General features: G+C 32.1%; 1 protein-coding gene across 1 annotated transcript; it reads right to left on the bottom strand.

Moving 5' to 3' along the window:
- Positions 1-5,465: 5,465 nt before the first annotated feature.
- LOC120081014 (sister chromatid cohesion 1 protein 1) lies at positions 5,466-19,467 on the bottom strand. The gene is made up of 19 exons (XM_039035696.1): positions 19,178-19,467; positions 18,919-18,987; positions 18,776-18,834; positions 18,635-18,679; positions 18,441-18,537; positions 17,691-17,793; positions 17,293-17,386; positions 17,104-17,182; positions 16,745-16,857; positions 16,004-16,086; positions 15,779-15,922; positions 15,362-15,530; positions 15,198-15,280; positions 14,918-15,104; positions 14,729-14,807; positions 14,486-14,619; positions 14,280-14,373; positions 14,050-14,162; positions 5,466-5,888 (listed from the first exon to the last, which is right to left on the bottom strand). Exons 1-19 carry the CDS (start codon positions 19,228-19,230, stop codon positions 5,806-5,808), a joined length of 1,881 nt encoding a protein of 626 aa, XP_038891624.1. The 5' UTR covers positions 19,231-19,467; the 3' UTR covers positions 5,466-5,805.
- Between the last annotated feature and the right edge of the window lie 6,235 nt (positions 19,468-25,702).

Below are 25,702 nucleotides of genomic sequence, written 5' to 3'. Positions count from 1 at the left end.
GGTTCGTAATAAAATTAATGCATATTGTTTTTCTTTCTTTCTTTCTTTTTTAAGAAAAAAACACAACCGCTCGTGGAGTGGAAATTGATTCGAATTTCTGACAGTTTTTTTAATAATCGTGGGTGAGAGAATCGAAGACCTTGAAGATCGCAATATAAATTTATGGCAGTTGAATTATGTTCATGTTGACAATTTTTAATTTTTTTTTTTTTGAAATTTAACATTACATGGTTTATGTTATTATTAATTAATATCTATGTATAATTAATTGTTATGACATGGAGATGTGTTATCAACTTATTACATATCATGGCACAATAGAAGTAAAGTGATTTTTTTAGGCCAAAAGTAAAGTGGATTTAGTAGTTAGAGAAAACCAAAAAAATAAAAAACAGAACAACACCATGTTTTTACTTATTAATAATATTATTATTATTTAAGGTGATGTAATTATGATTTTTCAGATTATAATTTTTAGGCCAAATTTATTGTCCAACCTTCTAAACATTTGTAATAATATAGAGACTCCAACCTTTTCATTAAACACACACACACACACAAAAAAAAAAAAAAAAAAAAAAAAAAAAAAAAAAACCCTCCAACCTTTAAAGAGCATTATTCCTGAAAGTAAATTTATAAAGTAATAAAAAAAATGTCTAATAATCTCTCATTTTAAATATAATAAATCTTTAAACTTTATACACGTGTAATAAATATTTAAAATTTTATATACGTATAATAAATATTTAAACTTTATAGATAACAAGTTTTAAATTTATTATACTTTTTATGTGCAAATTAATAAACGTAAAAATAAAAGTAACTAAACTCCAAATTCAACTTATTTATATATATTTTCTCAAAGAAAAAAAAACTCACTTTATATTTAACTGCTTAAAAAAACTTACTTTTATAATCGTCCTTTTTAAAAAATAATAATAATAATAATAATATACTTTTATATTTTTTTAAAAAATAAAAATATTAAATTTCAGCCGCAATTATCATTTTTTCCTTACAAGATTAAAATACCACTTTGCTGATGAATTTACCTTTTTGATGGTAGAATGACAGAAATGGTAAATTTGACTTTATTGGAGGCTATTTAAAAGAAAACACAATTTCGTACTAATTCGACTAAAATACGTATCCATTTATTATTTACCAAAATAATAAAAAGATGGCCCCTAATTAGAGATGTCAAAAAAAATCTATGGGTCGAGGCTATGGGACTCATCCCAAAAGGGGCCGGGAATAGCCGAATACACGAGGAATGAGAGAGGGAGTGAGAAATTTTTTTTTCCGTTTATAATTCAGGGTTGGGGATGAGGAATATATTCCCTGATCCCGACCCCGACCGCCCCGACTTTTGTATATAAATTATAAGTTTATAATATATATATTAATATCGTAGACTTTGTTAGGATAATTATGGAGGTTTTAATTATTTAAATGTTGTAATATTTAAGATAAAATGTTCTAATTGTTAAATTTAAATTTATAAAAAATATGAGAATCCAACATTTTAATTATATATTTTTAAAATTGTATGTGTATTATTATTTTTATCACCAAAATTGATAATATTTTATTTAAATGAAAGTTGTATTGGATATATTTAAGGAATTGTTAAAAAATATATATTTAATTGAAATAAAAAAATTATGACGAGAAAATTTTCCCTGCAAGGAACTCGATCCCGCAATCCCCATAGAGACGAGAAATGGAATAGGGGGCAGGACGGGGACGGAGTTCTACCCCGTGGACATCTCTACCCTAATTCATAGTTTTATAAATGAAGTTGAAATTATATCAAGAAAAAATATTAAAAAAATACTTTCCATAACTCAACAGACGTAGTGCTTGTACTATTAACTTCGACATTAATTCAATACCTTTAAAAATATATATATACTTTCTATAATAGGATGCATTTATGAATGCGATCTCTATGATGTCTAAAATTTTATATTTGATTAGATTTAAAAATAGTATATATAAAAGTTCCTTTTCTTTCACGGCATGTTGAGTTTATAGCTAGGGAGGGGAAGATAACTACCATTAAATTTGTACAAATTATAAGATTAATAAGATTGTTTTAATTTTATAAGGGTTGGTATTACATTTCTATAATAGGCAGATAGAAGTTCATATGCACATAAATCGATAATCGTTTTGATGGTCATTTATAATTTAACGTTTAGATAACGAATTGATTGTTGTTTTTAATTGATTAACAAAATTATGCATATAAATATAAACGGTCAAGATAGACAAACAAGAAAAAAGTATAGTGATGACACTTGCGACATATATGTAATCTTGTTAGCCAATTAAATATTAGTCTATGATCGTTAATAGATTGATATGAATGTTCAATTAATAAAATTGAGTTGATTCAACATTTGAGTTTTGAAATCTAACACTCATGAATTTGTTAATAAGAGAAAAAATATATACAATTCTAATGACTAATATAATTGAGATTAATATAACAAGCTACTTACAAAAGTAATGATGAATAATTGAACTAAAAAACACCAACATAGCAAAGTGAGTACTGATTACCATTCATGTTTATAGTCGATGAATATCTAAACAATCAATAATTATTTTAATTATAAATATCAATATCTAAGAGAGGTAGTTTATTATGAAAATTAAGAATCGTGATTAATAAATTCTTTAAATTAGATGCGCCACGTTTGTAATTATTTTCTTAAAATGTTATGTCTATATTTTGCCATGAGTATAGTATTAAATTTTTACCGACATATTGATATTTCTATCGATATTTTTATGTTTTTATGGTTTCGATATCGAGATGAGAGGGGAATCAATATTCCATTATATTATAGAGAAATCCACGAAACATAATAATTAAGCAACAAAATATCACTAATGTGAATATAATATAAATAATAAACATGTTAACCGGTTTAAAAGATTATAAAATATTTATTTACTAATTTAAATTTATTTTTTGAATTTTTTTGTTTTTATAAGTTTTTCATATTTCTATGCCATCAACATTTAAATATTTTGGTATCGAACTTTTGCGCAATACATTCATAGTTATTTCTTCAAATAGTTCTTTTTAAAGAAAAAAAAAGTAAGCTCATTCAAAATTTTTAAAAGAAAACCTTAATTAAATATTATAATTTCTTGGATCTCAAATTCAATATTGGAATAGGGAAAATGAAAAATAGGAAGGCAGAGTGATATGATCTGGGACTATAAATATCTCCCTTTTGCATAAATTGAGATTAAAATGCAATGGGATTTATCTGTTAAATGGATAAAGTCTTAGGAATTAATTTATTAGGAAAGTTATTAGAATTTGAAGAAATTAGCATTTATGGTGAAGTATGCATGCACATGCACCTCATAATTTGTCACCATTATTAAAAATTAATATATTTGGAGAATAAAATGAGTTGTAAATGAGTGGTTAACAAGGTACCTCTACTAAAATTTAAATTTAGTGCATAATGATGTACAACTAAGTTAGATCAATAATTTGTATAAAGTGATAAAACTCTAGTTATTATTATTTTTATATAATTCAATTATGAATATTATATTTTAATATGTTTAATGGTATGGTCAAAACCTTATAGGGCTACAAATTAACCTTGAAAAGTTTTAAAATATTTCAACTCCTATGTTTTTTTTAAAGAACTTGATCAATATTTTTCCCCTCCTAACAATTTACTTAGACCACATCCAACAGTTTATACAGTTATATATCTAATTTAATTGAAACACACTTTTAATAGATGTTTTTAAATATACAAAAATGAGTCAATTTGTTTATAAAATATGACAAAATGTTATTGTCTATCGTTGCCAGAAATTGATAGACAGTAATATTTTGATATATTTAAAAATATTTTAATTAGTTTTGCTATTTAAAAAAAAAAAACAAGGAAAATTTTTTCAGATAGAAAAAATGTCAAATTATTTACATAAATAATAATAATAAAAACACTAATAGACACATGAACATTTATCAGTGATAGACTTCTATCAGTTTAAACTTTTATCAATCTCTATTAAAAAAAATTAAAATTTTACTATTTTGTGTAAATAGTTTCTTTATTTTTTTATTTTTGGAAATCCCCCTTGAAACAATTAATTTTTATTTTTTTAATTCAGTTTGACATATACAAATATCAATTATATTTGCAAGAAACAAATTAATCCATTTTCATTTCTGTTATCTTATTCTCTCTTTTGTTTTTGCTCTGTTTTTTCTTTCCTACTTCCCTTTTTGTTTCCTTCATTAAAGTAATGTTTGATTCACATTCATTTTAAAAGCTTCAATGAGTTGTGGAGTTAAGACTCAAACATCTACTAACCTCAACCAAAGGAATAGAAACCTTATTTGACGACCTAAAATTTGCTTGCTAAGTATTACATTTATTATAGTCTACATTTTTATAGTTATAGTCAATTTTAAATGCCAAATAGTGGTTCCCAAAAACCTTGCTTTTAGTGTTTCAATGTTAACTAATTTTTTATATAATTATTTATTTATTATTACATTATATTTTCTTCGTATCTACATTGTTCTTCAATTTTCCAACACGTCATCAACATAAGTTTCTGTTGCTTCATTGCTGAAAGTAGATTCTAAAAATAGGTCCTTTTTTTTTCCTCTTTATTATAATCAATAAAATGTTATTTAAAAGAGTTTCTAGAAAGTATAAAACAAAATAAGTTAGTTAATAATTAACAGTTTGAAATTTAAAGCAAAAAATCTAGAAATACTAAACTGTTATTAATTAGGATTGAGATGCATATAAGCTCTAAAGACTTTTTTTTCCACTTAAAAAAGAAAAATTACAAAAGCAACCCTAAAATATGTTCGTAGTTATAATTACACTCTCCAGCTTAGAATAATTGTAGAAATTGGACCCACATTTGATAAAATTTAAACTCTTAAACTTATATAAATGTTACGATTTATACAATTAAATAAATTTGAAGGTCCAATTTGATCCAATTTTAATATTTATATAATTTTAAGAGTTCAATTTTAAAATTGAAAATTTAAGAATATAATTGCAACTACTATCATATTTTAGGAGTGGTTTTTGCAATTTATCTAAAAAAAGCAAATTACAAAAACTATCTTTGAAGTATGACGTTATTTGCAATTACACCCACAAACTTTCAATTATAAAATTTGAGCCCTCAAATTTCTGCAAGGATTAAAATTTGGATTTTCAAACTTAAAATAGTTGTACAAATTGGAAATGAAAAGAATTGAACCATCAAATTAATAAACTTGTCACCATTTCTATAATTATGTGAGTTTGAGGACCTAATTTTAACCTATGTATTAGTTTGATGGTTCAACTTTTACCGTTAAAAGTTTGAGGATATAATTGTAACTACAATTATATTTTAGAAGTGGTTTTTTGCAATTTACCAAAAAAAAAAAAAAAAAACTGACAGTATACCTTGATATAAGTAGAATAGAGTAATGTAAAATAAAAATAGTATGAAATTAACATGCCTAAGATACTAAGAATGAAATTAAAGCAGTGGCAATGGATTTCATTGCACAAGCAAGGGAAGGATAATGGATATTATATAATTACAATTGGTATTGCTTCTGGCTTTTTCTTAATCTACTTTTGCAATTCTCAAATTTAAGGCTATAAATCCTATACTTCTTTTGTTCTAAATATAGATGAAAAACAAGATGCTATTTTAGTAAAAATTGTATTGGCATATATATGTGTGTGTGTGTATGATGGTGGCTTTAGTAAGTTTAAGATACTGACCTCACTCCTGTCACATTTTTGTACCTTTAGAGATGAAAATATCTCCAAAAGAAACTTGTTGGTTGACTCTTAAGTAATCACTTGAAGCTAAAACTGTAAAAGAAAAGGAAAGAGTAATTTTGAGATTAATTTCTCATTGATAATAACAGCATAGTATTAAACTATCATTTTGCTCTTCTAATTTTGAAATTTTATTTCGCTCTTTATGATTGGGTAATATCTTCCGAAATGTTTTCTAATCATATATTGATATATATTTTCTACATGAGATTATTTCGTTTAGCATAACAAAAATGAGTATGAAAGTGTTGATATAATTAAATTTAGGTTAAAAATCACTTTCGATACGTAAACTTTTTTTAGAGTAACAATTTAGTACTTAAAGTTTGGTGTTTGTAATGATTTAGTCCCTGAATTTTAGCATGTAATAATTTAGTTGTTGTACTTTCAAAATTGTAACAATTTAGTCCCCACGTAAAAAATTTAATCAAAATTCGATGTCAATTTTTAATATTTTATGATGTATACTTTAGATTTTGCAAAAATATTGAGTCTCTAATCAATTTAACGGTTTATTTATTCATGAAATCTCATGAAATCTTATCATTAATTTCTACAATAGGGATTAAATTATTACATATTTAAAAGTACATTGACTAAATTGTTATATAATAAAGTCTATAGACTAAATTGCTACAAAATTTAAACTATAAGTACTAAATTATTATAAACCAAATATTAAAGTTTAGGAATCAAATAGTTACTTCTATAAAAGTATAGAGATTAAAAATAATTTTTAATCTCAAATTTTCGTTACCTTATCACTTAACCTTTTGAGTCAATTAAGAAATTTAAATATAAGGTTAAAAGGTTGATATCCAGAGTTTTAAATTTATCTCTGGATCCATTAATCAAGTTGCCTACAGTATCGCTAGTTAGGCCTAGTCCAATAGAGAAAAAGGGGAGTGGGTTATTAATCCACCTCCTCGGTTAGTTCCTTTTTTTTTAGCTTTGGATGAATCTTTTTGCGTTTCTCTTAAGATTGCTAATTTATCAGAAATATTCTTATTCCCCCCATTCTCCCATAACTAACTTGTCAGCTATATTCTTTTATTTAATTTCTTCCCCTCCCCCATTATTTCCTTTTTTGGCCCTTCGACTACAGGTCTTTATGACTGGAGGTCTTACAATACCTCCATTTTTTCAGTCACCTTGTCCTTAAGGTGGAAGTCAGGGTACTGCTGTTTTATTTCCTTCATCCCTTTCCATGTTGCGTCACTTTCTGGATAATTCCTCCATTTAATAAGTCATTCCTCTCTCAACAATTCAGTGTTCTAACGTACTCCCAAGATAGACTTCGGCGCCATTTGTAATTCAAAATCGTCAGATAAATCCGGGGATTGATGTTGCACCCGTGCTGACTTACCTAGACAATGTTTAAGTTGGGATACATGAAAGACATTATAAATTTTGGCGTCCATTAGTAGTTCTAATTTATATGCTACCTTTCCAATCTTGTTCACCACCTTGTATGGACTGTAAAACTTGGGGCTAGCTTCTCACACTTTTTCTGCGCCAATGTTTGTTGTCTATAGGGTCCGAGTTTCAAGAATACCAAGTCTCCTACTTCGAACTCCACCTCTTGACGATGTTGATCTGCATATCGTTTCATATGATCCTGAGCCACTGCTAGGTGTTCTTTTAAGGCGACCAGAGCCCGATCTCTTTCCAAGAGTTGTTACTCCAGGGTGTCGTTGGACATCTTTCTATCTCCATAAGAGATCAATGGTGGGATGGGGCGACAAAAAACGACCGTGTAAGGTGTAGTGTTGATAGAAGCATGGATGTTGTATTATACCAGTATTCTGTCCAGGGAACTGATTTATACCACTGTCGTGGTTGCTCATTGTAAAAACATCGAAGATATGTTTCCATACATCTATTAACTCTCTCGTTTTGCCCATCCGTTTGAGGATGAAAAGCCATGCTTCTTTTGAGGGTCACTCCATGTACTAAACAGAGCTCCACCCAGAAATTACTCACAAATATTTTGTCTCGATCTGATACAATTGAACGAGTAAAGCCGTGACACCTCTGCTATTCTTTTAGCTGTGTATGGGTGGGTAAGGGGAATGAAATTGGTATATCTGCTGAGCCGGTCTACTACCACCATTAAAGATGTAACATCCCGATTTTTTTAGGAAAATTTAAGTTAATTATCTCAAATTGCTAAATTTTAGTTTCCTAATCTTTGGAATTTGGAAAAAAAATTGTTAAGTTTTATTAGTTAATGTGGATTCTTTGAGTATGAGTTTTAAATTAATTGGAAGAGATAATTGAATTATTGTATAAGAAATTTTAAGTTTTTGTGAAATTTGAAAGGGAAAAGAGGAAATTGTGGTTTCAAGATTTTACCCTCTTTAATTTTGGAACTTGATCCAAAATTTAAGTAAAGAATTAGGAAAAGATAATTGGTTTATTTGGAAGTAATTAAATCAAGTACTTAAAAAGATCTGTAAATTTGGATTCAAGTTAATTTGGAAAGTCAGAATTTAATTTTGGGATTTAGAATTTTTTGGAAAGAAGTGATTTAAAGTTTGAATTTATTTTTAGGTTTATTTAATTAATTGAAGAAGAGGTGAAATATTTGAGTTTGATATGACATATTTATTAAGGAAAGGATATATATATATATATATATATATATATAAGGGTTTTGGAATTTAAGAAAAGAAAAGGAAAGAATATATATATATATATATATATTATTTATGTATTTGTATGGTGGAGAATTAAAAAGAAAAGAAATATGGAATTTTCAAACCCTCACTTTTTCACTCTTTCTGGTTTAGACGAACTTTGGTTGTCGCACCGTCGACGTCCACATCCTTTCCTCCGTCAAGTTGCAACCGTACTGCTCCAACCTTCACGTTACCGGATCTACTCGCCGTTGGTCCTCCTCTCTTCCAGTCGTTGTCCTCTGTCGAACGTCGTCGTGAGGTTCGTAGTTTTGGGATATGGTCTAAATGATTTTTGGTTTTGTTGAGGATCTTGAATACCCAATAAATAACGTGTTTAATTATCATTTCAATCATGATTTTAGAGGTGGAATTTGAAAGTTTGAAGGAGTTTAAAAGATCATTAGTATGCTATCAAGTGGAGTTAATGTGATTTTGGCAAGAATTTTGGTAAGATTTAGGGCTTTGTGACTTGTTCAATTCGAATGTAATTTATAGGAATTAAGTTATTAAGTTTTGTTGCTGATTTTGGCGTGGTTAAACACTTAGGTGTGAACCTAAAGGTTAAATTTTATTTTGGTTTATGTACTAGGATTTAATTCAAATATTGTGGAGATTAGAAGGGGTTAGTTGCTCAAATATTTGGCTTAATTAAGGATTCAAGAATTTCACAAAGATTCAATTACTTTTTGGTTCAACCTAATATCAAGGTAAGTAATCTTACCATTGGAATTGCCTACGGGTCAGACACTAGATATATGCCAGCATGATAGATGAATATTATGACAGAACGATAACATGATAGATGAATAGTATAGTATGACGGGCATATGTTCTTGTATGAGAATTTGAAAGATTTATTTGTGCACGTAGAGATTTGCATGCTAGTAAGAGGTGATACTTGATTCACTGAGATTGTATTTAATATGAGGATATTGAGGTGTATATGCATGTTGTATAGCCATGATGTTGAGGTATATATGTATGTTATAAAACCATATTGTAATAATTGTGATGTTGAGACTGTGATAGTGTCTTTACTAATTAGTTAAATGCCCACTAGGTATTATGTTTCCTTTGGGATTCACCAGATTGTGTTTTCTTCGAGATCCACCAGATATTGTGTTTCCTTCGAGATTCCCCAGAGGTAGTGGGTATACTTAACTACAGTAGGATAGGAACTAGTTTTGCATGTATGTATGTGTCCCATGAGGACTAGAGCAATTTTTATGTTCCACCAGAGGTAAGCATCTAGAAGATATAGATGCTTAGCCCGACCCCAGTAATGGGGTTACTTACTGAGTATTTTATACTCACCCTTTCTCATATTTATGTTTCAGGTAAGGGCAAGGACGCATTGGCGAATGATAAGAGGAATCCTTGAACGAGCCACTGGGGACCAGTTTTATGCTTCCGCTCATGATATTTAGATTTCTTTCCATGTTTTTCAACTTTCAATTTGATGTTTGAAACTTACTATTAAGATTTGTTTTCAGACCTATTTATTATCATTTATGATTTATGGGTACCCTATCGTCTGTTTTTAATATGTAAATTGAATGAAGGTCTTTTGAGTTCAACTTATTTATTTAGCATTTATTTCACTATAAAAGGATGTCGTTTTAAGTTCTATGCATGCATGTGTTTAGTAATGGCCTAACTTGAGTCCTAGGGGTCGGGTCGTTACAAAAGAGTCCTTCCCATACGATTTAGGTAGCCCCTCTATGAAGTCTATCGATATATCCTCCCATACACGGTTAGGTATTGATAGGGGTTGGAGAAGACCTGCTGGAGTCACGGATTCACCCTTATTCCTTTGGCATATCACACAGTCCTCCACATGTCGTTTGACATCTTCTTTCATACCCTTCCAATATAGTTCTCCTGAAAGCCTTTTGTAGGTTCTTAGATAACCGGAGTGCCCCCAAGAATCGAATCATGAAATGTGGATATTAGGGTAGGAATATAAGTCGATTTCTTCGACAATTCCAACCGTTTTTTATTAACAAAATCCCCTGCTCTACTAAAAACTTGGAATCACTTGTAGGATCCTTGTCTAGTTTTTCTCGGATATGTTATAGTTCCTTATCCGTAGCAACTTCTTGTTGAATGATTCGTGTGTCAATAAGGGAGGGGGCCATAATTTTCAATCATTCTTTCGTGGAGGGCTATCGGGAGAGCGCGTATGCTGCCTTATTATAAAAGCTCGACTGATACAATATCTCGAAGCCGTAACCCAACAACTTAATCAACCATCGTTGAAATTGGGGTTGCACTTCTCATTGTTCTAGTAGGAATTTAAGAGCCTTCTGGTCGGAAATAACGGTGAACCTTCACCCCAATAGATATAGCCTCAATTCACATTCATATATAGATTTTCCTTGGGCTCGAGCCGAAAAAGATTGACTAAAGTAAGCAACTAGTCGCTGTTCTTGCATCCAAACTGCCCCTAGAGCAACTAGTCGCTGTTCTTGCATCCAAACTGCCCCTAGACCTATCACAGATGCGTTAGTCTCAATAATAAATGGTAGATCAAAGTTTGGCAGTGCTAATACCAAAAGAACTGTCATGGCTTGTTTGAGATTCTCGAAGGTTGTGGTTGCCTCATCAGTCTAGTGGAAAGCATCCTTTTGTAATAGCTTCGTTAATTGGGTGGCTACCCTCCCATAATCCTTGACAAACCTTTGATAGTAGCTGGTAAATCCAAGGAATCCTCTGAGCTCTGTCACGTTTTTGGGTAACTGCCATTGTACCATAGCTTTAATTTTGTTCCCATCTGCTTTCATGCCATCAGCTAAAACCCAGTGCCCCAAGTATTGAATTCTTCCCTGCCCGAAAATGCATTTCTTCTAGTTGACATATAGTTGGTGATCTTGCAAAACATTTATAACCATACCCAAATGCTTAGCGTGAGTATCCTCATCCGAACTATACATCCTCATCCGAACTATACACTAATATATCATAAAAAAAAATATGAGAATGCACCTTCGCAAGAATGGTATAAAAATTTGGTTCATGAGACTGAAAGATTATTGGTGCATTGGTCAACCCGAAGGGAATAACTAAAAACTCGTAATGCCCCTCATGTGTTCTGAAGGCGGTCTTTTCCATATCTGGTTCATACATTCTTATCTGATGGTATCCAGATTTCATATCTAGTTTCGAGAAAATTATTGACCCATGTAGCTCATCTATCAATTCTTCGATTATTGGTAATGGGAATTTGTCAGCAACTGTGGATTGGTTTAACTTCTGGTAGTCCACACAGAAGCGCCACCCTCCATCTTTCTTTTTATCCAACAACACTAGGCTGGAATAGGGTTGTGGCTAGGTTGAATGATTCCTGCCTCTAACATCTCCGCGACCAGTTTCTCTATTTCGTTCTTTTAGGTGTAGCTGTATCGATATGGTCGTACGTTCACAGGTGGCTCGTCTTCCCTTGTTAGAATCTTGTGATCCACCATCTCTTAGGGAGCAGTGTCAATGGCACTTTGAAGATTCCTTGGAATTCATCTAGCAGGTCCTATATGCACCAAGGTACCTCTTTTTGGTCCATGTCACTACTGATCTCCTCCGTTGATTCTGTCTCCAGGTGTTGGAATTATACCAAGAACCCTTCATATTCTTCTTCCCAAGAATGTGTGAGGGATTTTAAGGATACCTCAGAAGTGGTTAAAGCTAGATCTTCTTTCAACACGATCTTGTGAGGACCCGAGATGAATGTCATTGTTAGGCTTGGCCAGTGGACTTCCATGTACCCCATATTACCCAGCCAGATCATCCCTAAGATTACATCCACTCGTCCTAGTTCCAGAAGTAGGAAATCCTCCGTTATTGTTAGTTCCAGTAACACTACCATCACTGATTTACACACTCCCTTCCCTCTAATTGCATCTTCGTTGCCCACTACCACCTCATAATTCGACGCAATCATCGGCAACTTCAGCTCCTCAACTAGCTTTTGATGTATGAAATTATGTGTTACTCAACAATCGATCATAAGCACCACTTCTCTTCCGGTTAACATTCGTTACAGTTTCATGGTCCCCTTCCCCAAAAATCCCAGGATTGATCTTAGTGAAATCTCCACGTTGGTTGCGACTTCTAGAGCTTTTACCTCACGTTCAATGGCTTCTAGTTTGACCGGTTCTTCTCCCCCTTCTTCTTCTTCCTTAAATTAATAGATTCAGCTCTCGTTTCTCCTTCTGCTAGCACCTATGCCCTGGGGAGTACTTCTCGTCACACCTGAAACACAGTCCCTTCTCTCTTTTTTCCTTTGCTTTCGAGTCCGTTAACCTTATGAAAGGTCTCTTTTTTTTTTTTTTGCCTTATCCTTCTATGGGAGGAACACACTTTTGAATTTGAATGTTTCATTTCAGGTCACATTCTCCTGTTTTTTGGACTTGCTAACCGTACCCTATTTGTTGGACCCTTTTTGTGCCCCTATTGGGTTTGGGCCCACTTCTTGTTGTGCCTTCTGTAGTGCCAAATTTTGATCGCTCACTACTTGGGCTTCCTTCATACAAGCCTTCAGGCCCACCGGATGTTGACTTACTACCTCTGCCTTAATCGAGGGAATCAGCCCATTGAGGAAAGTCTCCTCCAACACCTCCTCCGTCGTAGCTGGGATCGGCGCTGCGTAGGTCTCAAACTTCCTCTGGTATTCTTCATACGTCCCTTCTTGTTTAATCTGCAAGAGTCGTGATAGGAGGGTCCCTTCTTGAGTGGGTCGAAATATTTTGAACATCCTCTGTTTCAACTTTTCCCACGTCCGTATTGATCTCCGGTTGTGAGACCATCTAAACCAGTCTACAACCTCCAGTGAAAAGGCTATGATGGAGACCTTAATCTTCTCCTTGTCCGTCAACTCGTGTATCTCGAAGTAGTGCTCCGCCTTATAAACCCAGGAGTCAGGATGTTCATCGTTGAATGTGGGCATTTCTAACCTTTTGTACTTGTTGCGATCGTTCGACCCTCCGCTAGACGTTATTTATGAGCTCTCTCCTTCTTCGTCCTCCTTGTTTCCCTTGTGTTTCAGAGTATCCCTTGTTACGCTCGATTGCTCGTTCTCCTCGTTCGGATTGTACCACCACTGTGATTCGTTCCAAGCTCTTCCTCATCTCCGCCATCCCTTCTCGAAGTTCCAGGATCCCTTTGTATTGTTATCCATTCTCCTCCATCTCGCGTTTCTTCTCTGCTCGTGTTTTTCCTAGATTTCCGAATTTGGCTCTGATACCAATTTGTTAGGAATCTACACCTGCAATGGAATTATCCAACAAGTTTTCCAATAACAGAGCAATGCCCTGAGATAGATTTTATTCTAAACACACCCCCCCCCCCCCCCCCCCCCGCTAATTAGTTACGCGCATCTTCAGAATTGTAACTTCGACTATAGGTCTTTATGACTGGATGTCTTACCTGATCATTTAACCAACAGTCAAAAAAGACTTGGGACTTTCTAAAGATAACTAGAACGTACAGCAAAGCGAAAGAACAAATTGAAGAAAAGATACCGCAAGTCTGATAGAAGAGCATAGCAGCTGCTTTGCGGTTCATTCCAGCAGCCAAATTGTTCAAAGATTCTGTTGATGCAGCTCCTGGCGTATCAAAATGTGCCTTCATTTGCCTTCAGCATTAAAATGGTCCAGGGGGAGAGAAGGATTTCTGTTAGCAATTTATGATGAAACAACTGAAACATACAGTTCATAACAAATAAAATAAAACAAAAAAAAGAAGAATTTACATTCGAATGGAATCAGTTATCTTGTCAGCAGGAGGATGCTTGATGGCGGGTTGAGTAACTTGAGTTTGTGTTGGTGCAGTTTCTACCAATAAATCTGTGAAAGAAAGTTGTCAATTATAGTGAGCAGTGAGTAGAATTCAACTAGATAGAGAAATTAGCCCAAAGAGATTGTTTAGGCTATAAACAGATAAGTGTTTTTTACTTACCTGGATTATTTTCAGACAAACTCGCTAACTTGAAATTTGGATCAGAGTGATGATGCCATGGATTCTCCTCAGCTACAGGTTCAAGGCCTCCGCTACTTCGTCTCGATGAAGAATAATGTCTTTTCTTGTTAGATCTATTGATCATTAAAATTTCAATCATAGTGTTATTGTGTCCTAAACACAAAACAAATATTCTTGGTTTGGGTTCAAAAGAGAATGTTTGGAAGCTTATGTACTACTAACCTTACAGAATTGGTCTCTAAATTATTTGATAGCTCACCATGTACGGATGCTGAGCTTGAAACTGACCTCACTCCATTTCCTGTTTATATAGATAAACCATATTTTTTTAAAACAAGCTACGACCATCTCGTTCTCACCTTGGAGAAGGAATGAACGTTAAATGTTTTAGTTGAGATGAAGAAAATGGACCGGAATTTCCAGGTGTAACCACTTGATTTCTTTCAGTCATCCCCGTAACGTTGTCCATGATGTTGAGACCGAGTTCTTCCAGAGGGATCTTTGCTTGAATACCATCAGTGACTCGTCTGTTCATTATCTTCTCCATGGAAGCTCCAAATGACTGAGAACCAACTCCACTGTGATGATCTTCAAAAGGCTTCATAATTCGCATTTAAAGAATTTGTAAGAGAGAAGATTCTATTCGTCAAACATTCAAAATAAAGCTGTAGAAGTTATTTAAACGGCTTACAAAATCCATATGATCTGAAAAGTTTACTGTCTCTGGGAGTGAAGAGTGAGATGGCTCAGGAGGTGAGAGTCCAGAATTCCTCTCTGCAGAAAATAAATGATCAAATTTCCCAAAATATATATTTTCTTTGGAAATGTTGAGTCACGGGTAATAGTAATACTAACCAGAAGGTGAGTAAGGGGGCTGACGGATACTTCTCATCCATAACTCTAGCAGAGGAGCTGGATAGTAGACTTCTCTACTTCCATCTGTGAATAAGCGTTCACTTAACACCACAGGAGGAAGATCCATGAGAGTGGCTATCTTCATAGTGCACATTGCACCTGTCCGCTGCTACAAAAGAACATAAAGCTTTTTAATATTATTAACTTAATGGTAGTTTTTGTTATCTTGTGCAACATCAATCTTATCACAGACATCGCTCATTTAAGATGTACCATTGCAGTCAATATTCAAGCACACTCTTATGCGAGCAAAATTTTCAAGATAATAAATGAATAGTTCAGAAGTGTGCTCATTATATAAATCCACTAACATAGAATATCAGAAAAAATGAGAACTACAGGTTGGAGACTAAAAACCTTTCTCTTTCTTCCTCTTCTAGAGATTAGATCCGAGACATCTTTCAGCCAAGATTGGTATATGTGTCCAGGAATGATGGTCTGTTCATAGTCCATCAGAGAGGCTGCTGTTTTTGTTTTCCTTTTTCTTGCCACCTGCTCTTCCTGGTGTCGAATGGATACATTCCATTGTTTGGTCTGCATTTGTAATTAAATTATTCTTTATCAATCAAACTAGTAGAATACCTGTCTAAACTCCTTGGATTCATGGGCTGGCTGAATAACATTGCGTTCAAGATGTTGGTCCTGGACTTCAGCATCAGGAGGGCCTAAAGGTAAGAAAGTGCATAAAAATGTGAATTTTCTTCTAAAATTGACATTCGAAGATGAAAGTTCTTTTGGAATCTAGTAGCAAGTTAAATCGAGTTGTGAGTTTCAGTTGGTAGGATGAATCATATCAGTTTCCTTTTCTGAAAAAAATCGATAGAATAGTCTGTTTTAGCAAGAGGGTTCATATCAAAGAGGATATTAAGTACCAAGTCTCCATCGACCAGTCTGATCTATTTTTCATCAAGTGATAATATAGTAGAGTCTGATCTGGAAAATATATTAAAAGGAAGAAGAAGAAGACACTGAGAGAGATCAGAAAAAGAGAAGAGTGGAGGCTATTATGTTAGCGACCAAGAGGTACGTGGCTCGAATCCTATCATTGAACTGTTCCTCAAGTATAAGTTTGGAATAGCTATTCACATTCCTACAATGTTGTGATGAAAAAAACAAGTACATGAAACGTCACAGGGTCACATTTATTTCATTCCTCCGGGAGTAAAAATTCATAGTTTGACATCTCCAAAATATAGAATCAATAAACGATGGATGAGAAGATCGAACTTAAAAACTGCACGTTCTTATAATTTATGAACATGGAATACATACATAATGCAGTTGGGAGCGTTTTAAGTACCAAATCATAATAATGTATATTACCTTCTGGATACTTCTCTTGAGGAGGAGAGGAAGGTCTAACAGTATCTGGAATTTGTGTTTGATCTACAGATGCAAAATTTGGTTGTGTATCTTCATCCTCTTCAATATCAAATCTACAAATCCAGCACAAGAAATTGATGTTGCTTCTTTGTTTACCATATCACATCAGAGAGATTTCAAATAACGAGATTGACTTATCACTACGGTGCAAGCGAGAGCTTCATAAATTGGGAATAATATATGTTACGAGCTCCAATTAAAACAGAAGTTTGCGGGCTCAAATTTTTGAGAAAGAGGAAGGCGGCAAAGAAATTATATAGATAACTGCAAAGTTTTGTCCATGGAAGTAAAGAATATACCTTTCAAATCGATCGACTGTATTTGTATTTGATTGATACATATCAAAACGCTCGACTAAGGTTATATTTTCAGCATCAGCTGAGCAAAAGAACAACCAAGATCAATGGTAGGTAGAAGTAGAACGCATCATAAGTTCAATAATTATGCAGAAAATGAGTAAGAAATGAGTTCAAGAGACAGAATAAAACTTTGATGGAAGTTTTGTGACGGATCATCTTCCACTGTTTTTTCGTTGATATATGGTTCATCCACACTGTCAAGCCGCTGCAGAGGCAGAAAGATCTATCAATCAATAATTGGTAATTGAAAAGCGAAAAATTAGCCCAAACAAGATTTACCGAACTCCTATAATTTGTTTCAAAGAACATACAAATAGTGTGATAATTGCCAAAATAATCAGTTCCCTTCTAAACCAATATCCAACAAGTTTATTCTATGCTTCTTTTTCTCGTAAATCATCTTAGTGTAACTTATTAGGATTAAAATCTCCCAATTCCACTTATACAGTGCTCTGGACTGACATGAAATGTATAGCTTTCTATAAACTGTTAAACCCAAAATAATGCCCTTCTCTTCTACGACTTACCATAGTAAAAAATGCAGTTTGTTGAAACCTCATTGGAGAGGTGTTGTGGGAGACTTCATGATCTCCCACGTCTTTCGGATCCTTCTTAGTAACAGCCTCCTTCCTGAATACATGTGGACATACATAAATTGTAACAAATAAATTCAGAATCAAGATCACCTTCTTAACCGACCGTATGCTCATCATATTTTGTGCTGTGAACATATGTTTACAACCAAACAAATTCAGAGCCGAAATCACCCTCTTAGCTCAGACCCAAATCATTTTATTTGGACTGTGGACATATGAAAGTCATCAACAAACAAATTCGAAATCACATTCTCAACCTTTCTGAATCTCATTTTACATTTTGGACAGTGAATGTATGAAAAACATATTAAAAAATAATTAGAAACAACTTATCTTAATTATTTCGGAATTTGAACGAATGAAAATCATAACAAGAAATATTCAGAGCCAAAATCACCTCCTTAATCGGCCCAAAGCTCATATTACTTTGTACTATGGAAATATAAAAATCCTAACCAAACAAATTCCGAGCCGAAATCACTATCTTAATCCGCAAGGACCCATCTTATTTTGGACTCAAAAGCAACCCGGACGTTGCGGTATTAGATTAGTGTCTTCAAACTCCCCGTCTCGTCTCGCCGAGAGGCTTGCACATTCTCAAATGCACACGCATTCATTTCCGAAGTATGAATAATGAAATGATCATATACTACTGTTAAGAGAAGGAAAGTAATGACGAACTTGGCCAGAGACTTTCCTTTCGGAATGACGGTGGGCTCCGGAGCTTCTTTCAACTTCCATGCTTCGTTTATCTCAACCAGAAGGCGAGTTACATCCTCTGATAAAACGGGAAAAAAAAATGCGCAATCCTTTAGAGACAGTGTTTGAACATTAAACCAATATATTCCTTAATAAAAAAGTGATTAGAAGATTACCGTAAAGAATTTTAACTTTCCGTTCATAGACAATGACAACACCACCTGAGAATAATGAAGCAGAGAGATACAAATCTATTACTGAAATGAAAAACAGAGCGTTAAAATTCTGGAAAATACCAATAATAGAAGAATAATTACCCATGAGAATCCCCGAGAGTCTTAGAGCCATCGGAACCGAAGGATTCAAAATCTCCTCACTATAAAATGCCGCACAAAAATCAAAACTAAACAAACACTCAAAAATCGAACAAACTTAGCTCCATATTCTGTTTTTCCATTACCAAATTTTGATTATATTCAGCTTATCGAGCTTTCTCCGATTAATCTTCGCGTGCATTGTTGCAGCCATCCTTAGTAATACAAATGCACAACATAACATCAAACACACAAAAACACAATTCGTCTAATCTATCGATACATCAACAACATCCACATCTACTCTGAAGTAACTTAAACAAGAAAAAACGAACAACCAAATGAAGTTTCGGCTGATTCATACTTGTTATCTAGATTCAAAAAACGAATTGAAATCGGCTTTACCAGATTTGACCGAGAGGAGCCTTGCGTGCTAGAAGCTGATGTGAGTAAAACATCGTCGATGAAACTCTCCGTTCTGCTGCTGCCGGAACTTGAAACTCTTGAACCAGAAGAAGAAGAAGAAGAAGAAGAAGAAGAAGAAGAAGGGAAGTGGAGTTGGCTTAGGCTAATAACTAACTGAATGTGCGCGCCATAGCTATACTGAGCTATATGCATGGACGACGCTAAGGGCGATAAAATTACCCGGAGGGTATAAGAAATTCCGTGCTACCTACACTAAAACTAAAACAACGCTACCCTCTAGCTTCAAATGTTGAAAGGAAGCACGGAATTTTCCGTGAACATAGGGGTAGGATTAACACTGCTAGATACTTCTGTTGCCATTTTTTTGTTACACATATATGAAATAATCAAATAATGGCTTGACAATTGTACAACCCGTACTAGGTGAGAACACGGATATGAAGAAAATATAATATAATAATAATATATAATATAATTAATAAATAATAAAAAGTAAATAAAATAACAAAGAATGGATCTCTCCACTCTCTCTAATCTTTTTTGATTGATCACCAATCTGTATGTCTTCCAAAACCCATCAAATGCCCCTAGCAATTTGGCAAGTAAGAAATGAATTACATGGACACTAATAGAGTGTAATCTTGAGACACATGAATAATACATGGACTAATGGATAAGTTTATAATACTCCCCTTAGATGCCTATAACATATATGAAATATGTCTTGTTAAAAGCTTCGATGAAATATGTCTTATTAAAAGCTTCGATGAAATATGTTTTATTCTATCTCCTTTAATATATCTTTATTTGATTTGAGATATGCGTATTGTCTTCGTATAATATCATTGGAAGTTTTTTACTAGAAGACAAACCACATGTTCCACGAATGTGTTGAGACATTGATCTTAGTCATACATTATCAACTAGCCTCGTGAATTGCAAGAATTTCAGCATGATTTGAGAAAGCGACTGTTATGGTCTTTCATCGATTGCCATGATATAGCAACTCCTCCACATGTGAATAGATAACCTATTTAAGATCTAACTTTGTGTAGATCAGATAAATATCTAGAATCTGCATAATCAACTAGATCAAAATTTGATTTATTTGAATAAAACAAACTCATGTCGGTCGTTCCTTGGAGATAACGGAGTATATGCTTAATTTTGTTCAAATGTCTTTTTTGTTGAAGAAGAACTATATCTTGCTAATAAATTTACTGAAAATGCAATATCTGGTCTTGTATTATTAACAAAATACATAAGTTAACAAGATAATAAACTCATGTCGGTCGTTCCTTGGAGATAACGGAGTATATGCTTAATTTCGTTCAAATGTCTTTTTTGTTGGAGAAGAACTATATCTTGCTAATAAATTTACTGAAAATGCAATATCTGGTCTTGTATTATTAACAAGATACATAAGTGCACCAATTGCACTAAGATATGGTACTTCAGGACCAAGAAATTATTCATTATCATCTCGAGGTCGAAATATATCTTTCTTCATATCTGGTGAACGAATTTCCATTAGAATGTTAAATGGATGTGCTTTGTCCATATAAAATCTTTCCAAAACTTCTCCTGTATAAGTTGATTGATGAACAGATATCTCATCTGCTAAATGCTCAATTTGCAAGCCAAAGCAAAATTTTATTTTTTTTCGAGATCTTTCATCTCAAATTCTTTCTTAAGATATTCTATTGCCATTGAAAACCCTTCAGGAGTCTCAGTTATATTTAAGTCATCAATACATACAGTTATAATAGTAAATCTTGACTGTGATTTCTTTATAGAAACACAAACATATTGGATTATTTTGATATCCTTCTTTTAACAAATATCCACTCAGGAAATTATACCACATTTGTCATGATTGTTTCAATCCATATAGCCATCTTTTTAACTTTATTGAATACAATTTCCAGAAATTTGATTTATATATTTCAGGTACCTTAAATCCTTATGGGATTCTCATATAGATATCATTATCAAGAGATTCATATAAATATGTTGTGACTACATCCATAAAATGCATATCCAAACTTTCATATACAGTCAAATAAATTAAATATCTTAGTGCAATTGTATTGACCACCAGAGAATACGTCTCCTCATAATCAATACCATGTCTTTGTGAAAAACCTTGTGCAACTAGTCTTACTTTATATCTTGTGACCTCATTATTTTCATTTCTTTTCCTCACAAATACCCATTTGTATCCTACAGGTTTGACACCTTATGGTGTTTGAACTACTGGTCCTGCCTCGATTGCTTCTTTCCACTGAAGCCAATCTTTTCTATGTCGACATTCTTCAATAGATTTTGATTCATAATCCTCATTTTAAGATATAATATCAAGAGCAATATTATACGTAAAAATGTTGTCAATAACTACATGAGTTCGATTCCATCTTTTTTCTGTCATGGCATGGTTTATTGAAATCTCATTATTATCTTTATGTATTTCATCTTCCTCATTAGTCTTGTCATGAATTTCATCATGGGTATTTACATCATCAACCAAGTTTTCTTGACTATCAATTATTTTCTTTTTCGAGGATTTTTATCTTTGGAACTCACTGATCTGCCACGTTTCTAGCGTCTTTCAAACTCATTAGTGACAACTTTTTGTGTTGGGAAATCAATTTTCAATGGAACATTTACAGCTGGTATATGTGACTTAGTTACTTTCTTTATATATATAAATGCATCTGATAATTTATTTGCTATATTTTTCAAATGAATTATCATTGATTTGTACGGGGATCTATAAGAGATAATAATGATGCATTCAATGTAATTTTATCCAACTTCTTAATTCCTCCCCTAATGTTGGAAAATTTGTCTCATTAAAATAACAATCAGCAAATCGTGGAGGTTCAAGATATTTGATAATTGATGGAGAATCATATCCAACATATATTATTAACCTCCTCCCATCTTAGTACGTTGTGGTGTAGCAATTGGAATATATACTGCTCTCAGATGGGAAATATTTGGCTCATGGCCATAAGCTAATAGTAATGATGAGTATCTATGAAAAGATACTGGCCTAATGTGTACAGGTGATGCTGCATACAAAATAACATACTGATATAGGAAGCTTAGCTCTCATAAGCAACAATCCAACAATTAACTACAAACGTTTTATGAATGATTCTACTAAACCATTTTATATATGAACATGAGCTACAAGATGTTCAACACTTATCCCAATTGACATACAATAATTATCAAAAGCTTGAGATGTAAATTTACCATCATTATCAAGACGAATGGTCTTAATTGTATAATCAGAAAATTGTGCTCTTAACTTAATTATTTGAGCAAGTAATCTTGCAAATACAAGATTTCAACTTGATAATAAGCACACGTGTGATCATCTGCTGGATGCGTCTATTAATACCATAAAATATCTAAATGGTTCACTTGGTGGGTTAATAGATCCACATATATCACCATGAATTCGTTCTAAAAATGTGGATGATTCAATCCCCACTTTAACTAGTGATGGTCTAATGATTAATTTGCCTTGAGAGCAAGCATCACATGATAATTCATTAGATTGAAGAATCTTCTGGCTCTTCAATGGATGTCTATTTGAATTCTCAATAATTCTTCTTATCATTATAGACCCCGGATGACCTAATCTGTCATACCAAATTGCAAATATGTATGGATTCATGAACTTTATGTTAATTGTTGCATATGTTTCAATTACCCATATACGAGTATAATATAATCCAAAAGATAAAATGGATAACTCTTCCAGTACGTTTTTCATATGAGATAGTAGATATGATATAAAGATACTCCATATTATTCTTTCTATCAGTCTGAATATGATAACCATGCAAGTATATCTTTAAAACTAAGTAGATTTCTCTCTTTGATTGACTAGAGAACAATGCATTGTCAATTGTAAATTTTGTTCCTCTAGGTAAAATAATATTTTTTTTTTCTTTAACATATCAGCGTAAGTAATTTTCTCTTCATAACAACAGTTTTGAACTGATTTTAAATAATGCGGAGTTGTAATCACTTATTGATTTGAAATCTCATAGCCTTAAGTGCATCCACTCATAACGAGATTTAGATAGAATAATTATTTTTTTGATGATCATACCTCTCTTTCAATTTTTTTCACAAGATACGAGAATTTTTTATTGTAAGATACTCTATTTTCAATCTTTCGTAGAGATGATGACGAAGGAAAATCATAGCTTTTGCTTTATCCTGATCGGATGTCGTGTTTCTTTCTTTAATAGTCTCTCCAAGACTCATAGCATCTAGGTAGATTTCGGCATCAAGTACCCATGACAAATAATTACTGCCATTAATATCAAGGGCGAGAAATTCTAATTTTGTGAGATTTGTCATGGTAGCCCTATCACAAAATATTATATTTTTATTAGAAATTTAATAAATATTAAATATGCAAAATAACGTTAAATTTATTAATTATAATGAGATGGAAAAAAACGGCATACCCTTAGGACCTATCTTTAGTGAGAAAAACGATAGAAGCTCGTGCTGATAACGTGTTGTGCATTTGAGGAGCACAACGATGCACAATTAGAACACGAATATGGAGAAAATATAATATAATAATAATATATAATAAAATAAATAACAAAAAGAAAATAAAATAATAAAGAATGGATTTCTCCACTTTCTCCAATCTTTTTGATTGATCACCAATATGTGTTTTTCAAAATCCACAAAATGTCACTATTTATAGACAAATTGGCAAGTAGGAAGTAGATTACCTAGGCACTAATAGTGTATAATCTTGAGACACATGGACAACATATAAGGTAATGGATAAGTGACACGTGGTTAATGGACACTAATAATGGACATCTAGATTGCACCTAGTTTAACATATTTATAATATTTACAAATTTTTTTGTTACTTTGGTAGAATTTAACATTTAATTTATATGATCATATTATAAAAAATTATTTTACAAAAAAAATAATCGAGAAAATTCAATTTAGTTTTTACTTTTGAATTTTAGGGTTTATATCAATTAAAAATCTAAACTAATCGATATAATCTAAACTATTGATAATATCATTTTAGATTTTAAATTTTTATTTCATTTTATCGTGGTATAGAGCTATTTTCACTTTAATTTTCATTTAAATTAATTCATGTAATGAAAAATTATAATTATTTATTTGATTCTTGCCTTTCTCTGTGATTTACATTAATCCTTTCATTTTAGTAAGTCTTATAAACGTGTGAGAGTTATGCATAAACTGTTTTAAAATGAAATTCTAATGATTACTCTAAATTGATTCACTTATAAAAGTTTAGAGTTTAATTCACAAAATAATATTTTGTAAAAAAAGTTAATACGGAACTTGATGCTATATATATATATATATATATGCAAACTAGATTATGAATATAATATACAAATTGAAAGTCTCCACAAATTGTTTATATAACAGAGCGACAAATAAAAAATCGTTTAGTGTGGTTTCATCTATTGGACATAGATTAAAAAATTCTACATGTTCCTAATAATTATTACATAATTGCTATGCATTTTATTTTGAATGGTCGAAGGTGTAAAAGGCTATTACAACAAGTATCACATATGAATGATCATAACATTAAGAAAAACGTTATCATAGACTTTCTACAGTGATTTCGAACTTTTGTCGTAGCCATGTTATTGGAAGTCTTCAATTTCTCATAGCATTTTGTTGATTTTTTAACTTTTCTTTTTTGATTTTATACTTATCTAACAATTATGGTCGGCAAAAATTTTTTGGAGTAGGGGAAGGGAATCCCCAATTTGACTGGCAAAAATTTTAATATTTCTTTATTTGTTATAATGTATTACAATAGCCAGTAGCTTTAGCTATGGTTTTTTAGGGTTGTTTTCAAATATAGAAAAATGAACCAAAATATTTATAAGTATAACAAAATTTTACTATGTCTATCTACGATAGACCACGATAAACTACGATAGACTACTATCAACGTCTATATATTAGATGGATACTGATATCAATCCATTGCGGTATATCGCAAATAGACTATGATATTTTGCTATTATTTGTAAATATTTTCAGTAGTTTTGTCATTTAAAGTTATTTTTAAATTTATTCTAGTTTTAGTTTTATAATATAAAACAATAGCTTAATGTTTTTAAAATTTCGTTTTCTAATTTGATGACTTTAATTTTTTTATTAAATTTACGTAAAAAATGCTAAAATATCTTTTTCTTATTTATTGAAATAAATAAAATAATAATACTACTACTTGTTACCTAAGATATTTACAATTCTAATAAATACCAAATTGTAATTGTTTTAAATAAAACAATAATTAAAAATTAAAATTAAAATAGTATTAACTTGTTACCCGATCTTCGTATAGGGATTTTTCAACTCCGAACTTGACCTCGATTCCTCAAGATAGGGAATAAGATGGGAACAAAGATGAAATATCCTTATAGAGATAGTGTTGGAGAGTGTATCTCC

This window comes from Benincasa hispida, chromosome 7 (assembly GCF_009727055.1).
Source record: "Benincasa hispida cultivar B227 chromosome 7, ASM972705v1, whole genome shotgun sequence".
Taxonomy (NCBI): domain Eukaryota; kingdom Viridiplantae; phylum Streptophyta; class Magnoliopsida; order Cucurbitales; family Cucurbitaceae; genus Benincasa; species Benincasa hispida.
The sequence above is the reverse complement of the archived record's forward strand: the minus strand, read 5'-3'. Positions and strand labels throughout refer to the sequence as shown.